The sequence below is a fragment of the Amblyomma americanum genome, chromosome 1 (assembly GCF_052857255.1).
Source record: "Amblyomma americanum isolate KBUSLIRL-KWMA chromosome 1, ASM5285725v1, whole genome shotgun sequence".
Lineage (NCBI taxonomy): Eukaryota > Metazoa > Arthropoda > Arachnida > Ixodida > Ixodidae > Amblyomma > Amblyomma americanum.
In genome coordinates, this window is record NC_135497.1 from 35528320 (window position 1) to 35542104 (window position 13785).

Consider the following 13785-nt stretch of genomic DNA (forward strand, 5'->3'; position numbering starts at 1 on the left):
TCTCGTCACCTCTCTCAACAAGAACGTGAATGGCCTCTGACCTGTCCGAGCCGTGCCATGAACTTGGGCACGCTGGGTATGGTTGAGAGGTCACCGATTCCATCACGTATCTGCTCCGCGGTGCGGCCCTGATTGTCGTGCGCGTAGAACCAGATGCCGTGGTTGCGTAACTGGCTCGTCGAGCAACCCAGGAACATGAACCGGCGGCCACCAATCTTCAGGCCGGACAACAGCGGAGGCTTGATCACCTGCAGAAAACAAGCCCAAGGTTGAAGAGAGGACCTAAATGGATCTTTACATTGTCATCGCAAAGAGCACATCCCATGCAAAACTTTCCTCGGTGTTCCTATCCAATATCTTCATGCAGTTATGTGCCCTCCTCTGCACTTCATCTATATGGATCCATGCAGCAGCGGAACAAAAAAGCGACGGCGAAATCAAATTAAAATAGGCAAATAGAAGCTCAGCGATTTGAGACTGAAATGTAGCACTAATGCTAACGTAGATTTGTCGCATGAAATTCTGATTCCCTGTGCCTTTCAGTGCGAAAGCAATTATCTGCACTCATCGGGTATCAGTGGTGTTTGTGCGTGTGAAGCCTTTCAGTAGCAAGTGTATTACCGACTCACTAGGTGAGAGGACACGTCAGTCGCACTGTGAGTAGGCGGCGCTGTCCACCTACAATTTGAGGCAGTTACGTGCCTTTCCTTCTCTCAAAACCAGTGGAATGTTTAGACTGTCGATTTTGAAGAAAGGAAGGAACATAACTGGATCCTTGAGTAAGAGGAGAGACACCTCAACAGTGCTCTGAGGTATGTGGCAGTGGTGTCCATGTGAAAAAAAACGTGCTTTCGCCCAGTCTTTTGTGCTTGGCAATGCTAAACCGCCAGCCATTTTTTTCCCCTTGAGACTTCAGCTACTGCATTTTTTTCAAAAATTAAGTACGCTACGGCTACTTGTTCACTGAGCGATCATGAACCTCCCAACAGCGTACCGCGCTGAGAAAGTCGTCCTTGCAGGCACCCAGCGAAAAGGAGATGAGCTTGCAGTCGTCGTCCCGCACGACGATGCGCAGGGCATAATCTGGGTCGCAGTGCTGAAGCAGGCGGCTCTTGCACACAAGTTGAGGGGGCATGTAGACGCGCCGAGTGGGCGTCAGGATCACCTTGCGCACCTTGACCATATGGGACGGTAGCTCCTGGGCGATCACCGAGCCTGTGAAAACGTCGATGCACTGCCGGTGTGCGCGATACCGGAAGTACAGGTGCTCCAGGGCACTGCGGAACCAGAACACCTGCGCCATACCGCGCCACAAGGACACTGTTCTTGATATGCTGGATATATAGAAGCGTTGCACAAAGATCGGTAGGAAAAAGAGACAATAGCGTTGATGTGCAATAAGCATTGAAAGGAACTGCAGTCCGAGAAGAAATGAAATTTTTTTTTAAACACGATTATGTTCAGGGCTCACTGGCACTTCTAACATGTAAACTGAATTTTTTCCGTCACTTTCCACTTAAAATGACACCTTGAGATCTAGCTCCTCAAATTGCTAAGCTACGCACCCTTCACTTATCTCTGTGCCCCTATTATCACACAATTAGCATACTGCATTTCAGCATGCAGTCTTTAACCGATCACATGTCTTTATAAAGAGTTCTATGTGTATCAAACTGAGTCCTCATTCAGTTCTGTAATACTGCGCACTTGTCAGCCACCTTACAGCAGCGCAGTCTACACCATGTCATGCAGCTCTGCACGAACATCAGAGGTCTCCCATGCGCCCTCATGGTGTTACGCTTAGACCTTTTGAATAAACGCTCCCCGAACGTCGGTACGCACCGTACGCTAGCACGGTGGAAGAGATAGCAAGGCCTATCCCCTCATTTGTTCGCAACCGTTCAAAGAGCAGCTATTTTAATATCAGCGTGTACATAATTCTAAGCTATTTATCCGATGATCAGGCACACAATAAAAAATGTCCGACATCGGTGGCTCGCATTGCATGAAAGCAAGCGTTATCTACATTTTTTTTTGCGATACACTGGGAAGTTACAGGAAACCAGACTTTGAATTTTGTAGCGGAAAATGTCGTGAGCAAGCTTGGTCACGGCAAGCAATGTGCTGACAATAATGCAGATACAACACCTTTGAAAGATTAAAGTGAAACTTTGCTAAGAAAGCAGCATGTCACTTTTTGATGCAGTCTCTGGCAGTTCCCACTTCCGCTACCATTCCCCTACATAGTCTGCAAGCCGTCGTGAAGGAATGAGGCGGAATGCTGACACCTTAAGCGCACTCCATTTGTAGCAACTTCATCGCGAAAGAAGCAGGTGCCCCTCAGGTGTTCATCTTGGAAAAACTGGTGGAGGAGTTCAGGAAAACAACCTGCCGGGCTAGTTGGTTATGAATTCTGTTTACTAGGAAGCTCAAGAAACGGACTAGGGACGGAGTAGGGGACATGAGCGCTCGTGAACGTGTTTCTGTGTCCCCTACTCCGTCCCATGTCCGTTTTTTGCGCTTGCTAGTAAACAACATGGTGGAGGAGGTCCATTGCTTCTGGTCGGTTGCGCGTTCCCAAGAAAGGGGACACTGCAAACTTGAATGTAACTTGTTTCACTCTCTTTTCGTAATTCGTTACACTGCCTTCCTCACATTGCCACTAGCCTCATTTTACCGTCACTATCCAAGAAAAAAAACGAGGTCCTACTACTGCACACGTCCGCGTAGTGTTGTCATGGGCACAAACTGAACATGCTCTGCTACATAAAACACATCTGTAGTTACAATGTTCAATTAAAAAAACTAGCAGAGGTTTAGCACTTGTTGAACCTATTAATACGAGCCAAAGCTCTGTTAAGCATGGGTACATATGGTTTGGCCCCGGAGTCAGTCTGGTGCGCATCTTATCCATGGCGAGACAGAGAACAAGCGCCAGCGAAGCAACTGTTTTTGCAACGTTTTGCTAGACACGTGGCAGAGCAGCGATGAGGCCCGCAGCGAGCGCAGCTGCCGCGACTCCACAGCGAGTTACGTATTATGACGTTCCTTGCTACACCTTCGTTGCGCCGGCTCAAGGTGATATGCGCACTAAACTTCACCTTGGGAGTTGTAGTGGGAAGAGTCGAGCTTTCGCTCTAAGAAAACCGCTGTTCTGCTGCTGCCTTGAGTACAAAATTCTGCAATAAAAGCTTACTCAATATACTTCAGAAAACAAATCTTACTGAATGCCCGATAGTGGGCGTTCGGCGGTGCCCGACGTGTGGAAAACTAAATACCGACCATATTAACACAGCGCCCTCTACTAAGGCCACTGGGCAATCGTGCTTTTCCTTCCATCCCTGTATAGGTGGCGCAGTATTGGCCAGGTGTGAGGCAAGCAGGCTACGGACGTTAAGAGGGCCCTTAAGATTTTGTTGTTGAAGCCAGCCTGCCAACCCAGCTCTCACCTTTCCCTGGCTAAGCGAGAAATAGATCTCGAAGAGGGCTTCTTCCAGGGCACGGGGACACTCCTCAGCGTGCGCAGCCAACTCGAGGAGCGTTTCCCGGCAGCTCTGAGCGTCCATCGCGAGCTCATCGGTGACCTGCAAAGGCGGTAATCCACGTGTTGCACGTCCATGTTCGACTGTGCAGCTTTCAAGCGCCGTTCGAGTCGTACGCCCGCTTAATTCTACTTCGCTTCGGGAAGCTGCCTATTGAACACAAAATGACACCGTAGGTCCGCAAAAATGCGCACATAGAATAGTGACGCATTTTTGTATTTACGCCAGGTCATGGCACAGCGCGATATGCCAGAACCGCCAACGCAGCAATTCTCCGAACGTCATCTTTATTCGTCAACAGCGTAGATCCGACACATTGGTGTAACCCTTACTTTGGAAGCAATATGCATTCACTCGTGATAATCCTTATTGATTCTGCATTTAAAATGGTATAGTGTGGTATGGAGGGAACGTCCCGAAGTGACTTATCCTATCAGGGACGTTGCAGCAGGCGACTCCAGAATTTGTGGCCGGAATTTTTTATTAATTTTGACCACCTGGGGATCTTTAACGAACAACGACAGCGCATACCGCACGGGTGCTTTTGCGTTTCGCCCCACTAAAGCGTGGCAGCCGCGACCAGAATTGGAACCCGGGTCCTCCGGGTCAGTAGCCGAGCACCGTAACCACTCAGCCAATGCGGCAGCTACGTTTAGAATGCACTTGACATGAATCTCCTGGAGGTCGTGTACATGGAAATTATGTGATGTACTTGATCCAATTCCGACGGATATAGAGACATGCAAAGGGTGTCTTGTACTGTCTGTCTTGTATGTCTTTTAACTTAATCTACAGAAAGCGAGAAGTTTGAAAGTGACAAGAACAAGAAATGTTCAAGAGAATCGAAGGTCTCACGCCGACGTCCTGGAACATTTCTAATCCGCACACTTTTGACCTTTGTTCTTGGGGTAGAGATTACAAGAAATCCACGCAGTGAGTTAAATCCCTACCTGAAAGCTCTCAGACCAGACGCTGAGCAAGGCGTACATGACGCCGAAGTCCTGTACGCTGGGCCTGGCCACTGCCTTCAACTCGCGTGCCTGCAACTCACGCACTGGCGCGTAAAAAACCTGCACGTTTTTGCGCGTGCGCAGGATCAGGTTGCAGAGAGGCGCCCAGTGGCGTGGTCCACTGAGCGTCAGGCGCATCACGCGGCTCCTGCCAAGAACGTCGGCACCACACTTGAAGGGTCCTTCACCGAACTCAACGGCCCGGTCCCACGGGGTGGTGTCGGACAGGTCGAACTGCGACAGGCAAGGTGGTGGGTGAGCAAGCTGCTGTGCGGCCTATTTTGAGGCTGACTGGAATCAATTATTATTATTTCATGGGTCAAGGAACCAACTCAGGTTAATGATGTTCTGGTCGAAATCAAGAAGAGCTATAGCATTGCAGTCCATTTGCAGGGCCCGTAATGCGAATGCACGATAACCGATGGTCACTTAAGGTAACAGAGTGGATTCTAAGAGAAGGCAAGTGTAGCAGTGGGAGGCAGAGACTAATATGGGCGGATGAAATTAGGGAGTTTGCTGAGATAAGGTGATCGCAGCAGCAAAGGACAGGGTTAATTGGAAAGACGCGCAAAAGCCTTTGTCCTGTGTTGGCACAGTTATACTATTGCTGCTGCTGATGATGATGATGACTGACCTAAGTTCAGCGCCCATCATCTACACTAATGGCTGTATTAGGAATGAACTTCTAGAGTCACCACTGTCATAACTTAACGTTTGTGTAAAAAAACAGTGAAGTCACGACTGTACTGTCACACTATCACTATGCCCTGTGAATGGGATAGGGAATATATGGGCTCTGGGCCCGTCAAACGAAACTTTTGAGATTAACGGCGTAGTCGTTCTGGCATTTTTGTGTGGATTCCCATTGCCCGAAGTCTGTTAATGCCTCTCGAGAAAGAAGGAGAGCGGGACATGGTTGAAAAAAAAATTGATACCAGTAACTGGGAAACAAAGGCTAGGCGGTTAGAGTGAAAGTGCGCAAGGAGCAGAGGACGCAGAAGCAAAAGGGTGTATGCCCACTCTTGGTAGTGGTCGTGAAGCTTCACACCGTGCTCTTGTAAGCAGCAGAAGACTGGTGACGCCTAAAATGCATTTTACGCCCATTAATATCCCCTTCACCACAGCAGTCACTGGTGCAGTTTCCTATACAGCTTTCCTTGCAGTCCTCCAATTTTCCGTGTTGCCTCACAGCTGCCCTTCTACGCAGTGATGAAGAAATCTACGACTAAAGGAAACTGTAGTGGAAGGGGAAACTGTAAGAGTACAGGAGTGTGTTTGTAGACAGTCAGATTTTTCTCTTTTAGTCCATTGAAAGCAATTAACGATATAGCGCTGCTCACCTGTGGCAGGTAGTCGCCCTCGCAGTTGCACTGGCTGGTGGCGCTGTTGCCAGCGCACACCTTGTACAGCAGCGGTGGGTGCAACAGCTGCAGGTAGACAATAGTGCATGTTGGCGACGTCTTGCGCAAAATGATGCGGCAGATCGTCGAGTACCGCACCAGCAGCCGGAACCGCGTGGAGCTTCGCTTGCGGACATCCACGAAGTACAGGTACAACCCATTGAAACAGTGCTCAAAGTGCGCATTGCACTGTGTCACCTGGTGGAAGAGAAGGCATTCAGAAGAAGGGCCTAAACCGAATTATTCCGCTCCGACTGCGAAACTGCCGTACTTTTTAAGTATGCCTATCCATGTTGGTACAGTTTTGCACTTCCAATTTATGCAGTGAGGCTAATACGTTCCAGGCCCTCGAAGAGCTTTATGTACTGTAAGCAAAGTATATCACATCCCTTCAGAGTCCTCTCAAGACTGAGGATACATTTCCTCGTCATTTGCGATGTCATGCAACCTAGCCTCGTCACCCCAAATCGCTGTTCCCTAAGAAAAATTGGACGACGAATTGCAGTTCGTTGATACAGGAAGGAGTACATAAAATTGGTTGTTTGAAATCATCCACACAGTGTAAAGCACACCCCCTTCCCCTCTCACTAGTGTTTCTAAATCTTTCTGGAGCTGCTCTTCACAGAATTCAATTGCCACAACAATTTAGGCTGCATGCCAACCAAGCCAACTAGACATGTACATGTAAGGAACGAAATGAATGGATAAGGGGTCCTTGTGCCAAAGTGCGTGACCATCAGGCCTGAAGCTCTGCTTTGCCATCACGTACCCAAGACCTGTCCTTGAAAAAAGGGTTAGATTTAATGTGCCTATGAGCTGCAACTGCCTTCCAGAAAAGAGATGCATTGACAAGTCCTGACTACCATTCTCATGTCTCCCTTATCACTGGGGCTCTCAGCATCATCGAGACTATTTGCCCAACAGAAAAACATGCTGTTTTTAGGATACGACACTTTATGTCCTCACAGACTGCAATGCAGTTTATTCCCATGACCTTCCACCGTGCAACCACAACTGCCATAACTCGAACTTCTGGATGGACACCGTCAGAAAACAGCCTACTGGAATCTCATCTCACCTTAAACCCTTCAGGCGAGGTCAGCTCACTGTTGGGACAAGCCGTCTTCGCAGATGAGCTTGTCCCATCTGAAGGGCAGCTAGACTTGGCCCCTCTTCCCTTCTTTCCCCGCTTCACAGACATTGATTTGCCGGAGTGGGAGGACGAAGACTTGGTCGACGAGAGTGGCGATGGCGGAGGCGGCATTGTGTAGGTGCTGTCAAAGTGCGCCACAAAAGTGTTGTACCCGAGGAAGCAGCCGAGGGCGAACGCGTTCACGGGTACGTCCTTGTGCTCCGTGGCTATCTGGGTGCTGTACGGGTCGCAGAACTCCTCGAGCTCCTCGGATGCAAGCCACCATTCTGGCGGGCCGGACTTGCCCGCAGCCGCGCCGTTATTAGAGCCGTTCTGGTATTGGTCGCACCTGCGGATGCGAATGTAAAATTGACACGCGGGTAAAAGCTCAAGAAGCCATATGTTCGAACACAAATGGTGGCACTCTCAACACCCTGGCCACCTCAATATGGTGGCTATGAGCCCGCAGAAACCGATAGTTCATTAATTGCACCAGGCAAGAAATTCTGAATTGAAATGTCTGCATAAACATGCCCCCCACCCTCCCCCGGTTTCTGAGACTGAACAGACGGAGGTGCCGATAATAATTTGCGCAGTAAGTTGTTTATGAAGCTCTGCAACCTCTTCCTCTCGATCACCATATTCTGAGCAGTCCTTCACAATTCATCTGGATATCTCAAATGGCACTGCAGTCACCTTAGTTCCTGTGTGCACAAATCTGCTAACCTCCGATTTTTGGACCCATTTCAGCGCATATGAGGAGCTTCTCAACTTATGCGACAGTAGAGGATTGATAATATGATTGTTGAGGACGACCGAAGACCGGCTAAGGGAAAAGCCAGAAGTACTTGTCGCGCACTCACCACTTAAGTACGATATGCATGAACGAGTCCTTGGGTGACCGCTCGAGTTTCAGCGTCACGTTTGCCGTCCAGTTGGGGCTCTCGTAGACTTCCACCTCGCCGCAGTCTCCGGCCACCACTTGGCCCACGGCGCACTGCAGACCGAGCAGCCGCCGAAGCTGAGATGCCGTCGGCGTGCCCCATCCGGAGTCCAGACAATGGACGCGCAGCGCCATCTCCCGGCAGTTGTCCTGTCGGTCGCGAGCGCAAGATGCGGATGTCAGTGGCATTGGCCCCGGAAGCAACGGCTTTGCAGGAGGCTCCATAGTGGCAGGCGACTATCCTGCCCTTTCAAACTCGGTGACTGGCTTCTGAGTTGAGTTCGACAATGTCTTCTGCTTGAGCGGAAGTCGCACAAGGCCGACGGGTGGACCCGGAGCTGCTCGCTGTCTTGGCCTTTGGTGCGAGCTGCGAAGAGGCGTTGCATAAGTAATTAGGGCTGAATTCAGCAGCTGCATTGTGACCATGAGTGACAGCATTCCTGATGTTGGGCACCACGACTTTATTCTGGCATAAAAACCGTGATTGCAGTTAACACAGCGCTACCACATCCTGAAACATTAAGCGCCGCATCCTTCTAGTCTTGCTCGGAATCGCAGAAGGGTCTAGCCAATTGACGAACAACGAACGTCTCGCAAAATGTCCTTATATGTCTGCTGCAAAAACCAGGAGGTATCAGGATTCTTGCACCAGAAAGTTGCAATTGGCGTGTCGGAAGAGGCTTCTTTTCCTCCAAGTAGTCTCCACCGATCAGGGAGGTGACCTACCGAGGTCTAAGGCCTACGTAGACTGCGAAACGGCATTGAAGCGTACTGCTTCGGATGAACGACTGCCATGTGGGTGGGGCACTGCTATGCCTAGGTGGCCTAAGCAATTGAGGAAACGTAGCGGAAGGCTTCGGATGGATGACGAACACGCGGGGCCGCATGTTTAGGTGGTCTAGGTCGATTACAGGCCGGTACCTTAGCGGATCGAGTGCTTTGGATGAAAGATAACCATATAGGGCACCATTAAGCCTAGGTCGATTACGGGCCTGCACCGCAGCGAAGTGCTTCAGGTGAATAATTAACCAACACATGGGGCACCAATCCAACTAATAACACCCCGACATCGCATCGGTATGCTTGGAATGAATTGAAAACACGAGCAGCCCCACTCGCCAATGGGTGACCAGGGTCGACAACGGCCAGACACCGCAGCGGAGAGCTTCGGATGAATGACAAGCTTGCAGGCCAGAACTACGTACGTCAAGGGGCCTTGGTCTATTACGGGCCAGCACCGCCCTTCCGATGGAGGACGAGCGCGTTGAGAATCGCAAGGACTTAGTCGATTACGGCTCTTCATCGCAATGGAGTGGTTCGGAACAACAGCTACATAGCGCATAGTCAGTGAGCGCCGAAATCATAGCCAGAGAGCATTTTCCCACTTTCGTCTGCATTGGCATGAGCCCGAGCAACGAACCGGAGATCTTGTCCTTGAGCAGGGCGCCGCTAAATTGTAACAAGCCTTGCGGTTCGACTACCTCTCCTGCCTGGCGCTGCTTCCATTGCTATAGTTTCAAAAGGGCACGGATTCATCAAGGCTCAGAATCGCATTTGTTCCCACCCTTTGTGGCACAAATAATTTGGCTGAGGATTTGCTCTGCTAATCCAGGATATACAAAGCTGTTCATTAGCGTTGTCTCTGACATCGAAGTCTACGTTGATTTTGAGGAAAGGAGAGGCGAATAGCTTGCTCCCCCGTTCAGTGGACGCCTCAATCCCACTTTGAGGTACGCGGCGGTGGTTAGAGAGAAAGAGAGATGTGGACTGCAATCATTAGCGCTGACAACGTTGTGGCAGACACGCGGCACTGCAGCAATAAGCCGCAGCGTTCATTGGCTGACCAACCTCCCGCGATCAACCAATAACTGCCACCTGGCAGGGTGGCAGGGTGGGCGCGGTGACTAACCAGTGTGCGGAACGCACTCATCCTTACAGACACCAAGCCGCGTCTACAATAGCCCGATACACCAAAGCTTTCGCTCTCTAACTAGGTTCAGCAGAAGTTACGCCGTGGGTAATTTTTTTTCAGCTGACGCTCGGCTAGATCACGTGGTCAGGCAAAAGCCGCTCCGCGGCTGCGGAGCCCCGGCGCAGTGACGGCTCGGCGATGTCACGCGATGGACTGCTATGGCAGCGATTCCAAGTCTCGGCGATGTCACGCGATGGGCTGCTACGGCAGCGATTCCACGTCTCGTGGCGTCACGTGGTGGTGACGTCACGTTTCTCGCATCCGAGTTAGCACGCTCCTGCTAGGCCAGTAAAGCTTTTGTTTTAAATAGGGCGCGCTCGGTCTAGGCGAAGCTATAGGTGGCGTATGGTGAGCAGCGGCAATAGTCACCCCAGTGACTAAGCGACAAAAGGATGCTAGCGCCCAGCCTCAACAACTTCCGAACTCCCAGATGGCCACACAGTCCCGGTTAATGCATCTAAAACGCAAGGCTGGCTACCGGGGGCTGGTCCGGCGCCGGTCGTGATAGGGCCTTAGCACAGCCAGGAAGGTTTGAGCACCGGACCATCCTGAGAACAAGCCATATAGGCCTAGCTGCCGGAATCTGAGAGCTGCCGTGACACAACGTGCGAGCGTTCTTCTTGGCAGCAGGCGTTTGCCGTTCTACTAGGTTATATGCCGTGGTCCTTCGCCATAAGCCACGCGGACACGAGCCTCTTGCTATACTCTAGCTTCGTCGTCGTCTTCCAAGTCGTTGCTAGAGGAAAGTGCTCATTAATTGTTCTGATCTTAACTTTTAAGTAACCGTTATGCATGCCCTCGCATTTGAGGTAAAACTGATTTCTACGAGTAGCGTTGCATGAGTGGAACAGCAGACGTTAAAGGTGTAGCGTGGTAGTGCATTCATGAATGAATTGCTATTGTCATCAGCGGCCGAGCCACAGCATGTCGACAATTCAGTGCGTTTGTTACCTTTGGCGAAAAGAAGCAGCCGAAGGAGTTAACAAGCGCACCATATCTTCTTTAATGTACATGCCAATAAAAAAAAATTGTAGTGCTATGCTTACGTGTTTCAGCGGAAGCCGAATGCCCCTCCCCATACGAATTATTTCGACACTCTCTTCCGATAGATATGGCCGCGCGGTCGACCAACGGCGCCGGCGTCTCGATCGAAGAAGTTCAGTCCTCGCCACTCGCCTCAACGCTCTCGCTGCACAGCCATTGTCAACACCACCGCTAACGGTGTGTTCTTGTTCAGCTCGATATCACGATACTTAATTTCGACTTTCCCGTCGGAATGGAGAATATTCACTTCTGCCGGCATGGCGAATCTACGAGCACCCCACAGCACACACCTTTCGCAATATCCGTCGTGGACTATCAGCACCTCGTTAATGCGGCATTCAAATGTGCACATGTGCGCGCGGCTGCGTCTTTTGAGGAAAGTGCGCAGTAACTTTCTGCCACGGCTTGCCGAGCTTGCTGGCGGAGCCCCCCACTACGCTACCTCTTTCTCCGTTCCTTGCTTCACTCACTCCTTTATCGATGCCTGACTGGCACACGTTCTGAACACTGCAAGTATAGGTCGTTCTCCGTATATACGTTTTGCCATTATATATATACACACATATATATATATATATATATATATATATATATATATATATATATATATATATATATATATATATATATATATATTGCCGATGTCGGTATTACAAGTGGCAATTTATAGTGCACGTTAAAGTACCCCGCGAGGTCTGAATTATCAGGAGCCCTCTGCTACGGCACCTCTCTCTCTCTTCCTTGTTTCACTCTCTACTTTCTCTCTTTCCCCACGGCAGGGTTGAGGTGTTCACCGAGATGTCAGAGATTTACCATACCTTTCCTCTCCCCCCCCCCCCAAATTTTTCTTTCCATCCCGCGTCCTAAAGCTCAGCAGCGCAGCACTGTAACTACTATGAAAATGAAAATTGCTTTTGGGGAAAGGAAATGGCGCAGTGTATGTCTCACATACCGGCGGAAACCTGAACTGCGCACTATAGGAAGAGTTAAAGGAGAGAGTTAAAGAAAGGAAGAGGTGAAGTAGTGGAGGTCTGCGGTATAATTTCGACCCGCTGGGGATCTTCAACGTGCATTGACACTGCACAGCACACGGGCGCCTAAGTGTTTAGCCTCCATCGAAACGCGGCCGCCGAACCCGACCGCGGCGGCCGCGTTTCGATGGAGGCGAAACGCTAAGGCGATGTCAGTGCACTATCCCTGCCTCGGATTAGGGGCGTAAGGTTTAATAGTTTTCTTCATAACCAATAACCCACAGCAGCAGGTGGGTTTTGATATCACGTGCGCAGCTGCACCAGCATCAAAGTACACGCAGCGGCATCGAAGAAAATCTCTTGGATAGCTCGTTCGGGAGCACGTTGCTGGATCACACCGCAGGGTAAACGGAAGGGAGGCCGCGCCGCGTCTAGTACCTTTTAAAGCTCTAGCTTTTAAACCGAAGAGACAGGGACCTAACCCCCGATCACGAGACCACTCCTTGCCCATAGCAGGCGACTCGCGCTAGCTTGGTCCTAATCACTTGGGGCAACAAACGATACCACATACGGCGCTATATACAAACAACGACAAACGCATCCCATAATAATTGGTTTTTAGGGGAAAGGAAATGGCGCAGTATCTTTCTCATATATCGTTGGACACCTGAACCGCGCCGTAAGAAAAGGGATAAAGGAGGGAGTGAAAGAAGAGGTGCCGTAGCTGGTGGGCTCCGGAATAATTTCGACCACCTGGGGATCTATAACGTGCACTGGCATCGCACAGCACAAGGGCGCCTTAGCGTTTTTCCTCCATAAAAACGCAGACCCCGTGGTCGGGTTCGAACCCGGCATCGGGATCAATAGCCAAGCGCCCTAACCACTGAGCCACCGCGGCGGGTACAAACGCGTCCCAAGATAACCTGCTGTGACTGGACGACGCAGCGTTCTGCGTTCCTGTGCAGTACCAACCGCAGCAGTTATGATAGAGCTACCACAGGCGAAGTGGCACATAAGACTCGTTGTGGAAGGGTCATAGATGCAGCCGAGGCAGAGCGACATGCTCGGAACGCTGCACGTAAGTGGGAAACGGGAGCCACAAACGTGCTTCGCGTCTAACAGGCGACGAACGCTGTCGGGACGCTGCAATGCATCTCGAAGTCCTACTGGACTCACGTGCTCTGGTGGCATATTGTAAAGAAAACTGTGCGGTCATTGCAGCTGGCGCGAGCAGTCTTCCACGCACGCAAGACTAAATAGGCATTCGCGATAAAGGGCGCCGCTGTCGCGGAGCAAAAATTACTCACCTTAGGCAAAACAGATCCCTCGTTGAACTCAAGCTTCTTTAGGAGCAAAATAACGCAAGGCTGGCCACCCGGCGCTGGTCGGGCGCCGGTCATGACAGGGCCTTAGCTCAGCCAGGAAAGTTTGAGCACAGGACCATCCAGAGAACAAGCGATAGGCCTAGTGGCCGCAATCCGCCAACTACCGTGACACGTGAGCGTTCTGGCAGCAGCCGTTGTACGTGTGTATGAAAATGATGATGATTATGATGTCATGTGACTTTATGTCATTGTTGCTAGCCTATCAAAGGATAGCACATACCCACACTGGGGGATCGGCCAAGAATCGGGTGGCTGTTCGCCTGTACTCAGTTATTAAAAACGAAAAGCACGCGGGAACGCAACGCCGGTGGATTCTACCTCATGAACAGAGAAAGGACAAAAGTTTTGATTTCGAAATAAATTAATAATAATAATAATGAGCGAGA

At 50.4% G+C, this 13785-nt stretch overlaps 1 protein-coding gene across 2 annotated transcripts in view; it reads right to left on the reverse strand.

Moving 5' to 3' along the window:
* Positions 1-13785, reverse strand: part of LOC144112633 (uncharacterized) — a 65538-nt gene that overhangs the window by 20200 nt on the left and 31553 nt on the right. For both annotated transcript variants that reach the window (XM_077645432.1, XM_077645433.1), the window contains 7 exons: positions 7948-8394; positions 7031-7433; positions 5893-6150; positions 4493-4786; positions 3450-3584; positions 995-1294; positions 42-248 (listed from right to left, as the gene is read on the reverse strand). In XM_077645432.1, coding sequence (XP_077501558.1) covers positions 42-248; positions 995-1294; positions 3450-3584; positions 4493-4786; positions 5893-6150; positions 7031-7433; positions 7948-8252 — 1902 coding nt within the window. In that variant the 5' untranslated portion in view covers positions 8253-8394. The remainder of the gene's footprint in view (positions 1-41; positions 249-994; positions 1295-3449; positions 3585-4492; positions 4787-5892; positions 6151-7030; positions 7434-7947; positions 8395-13785) is intronic.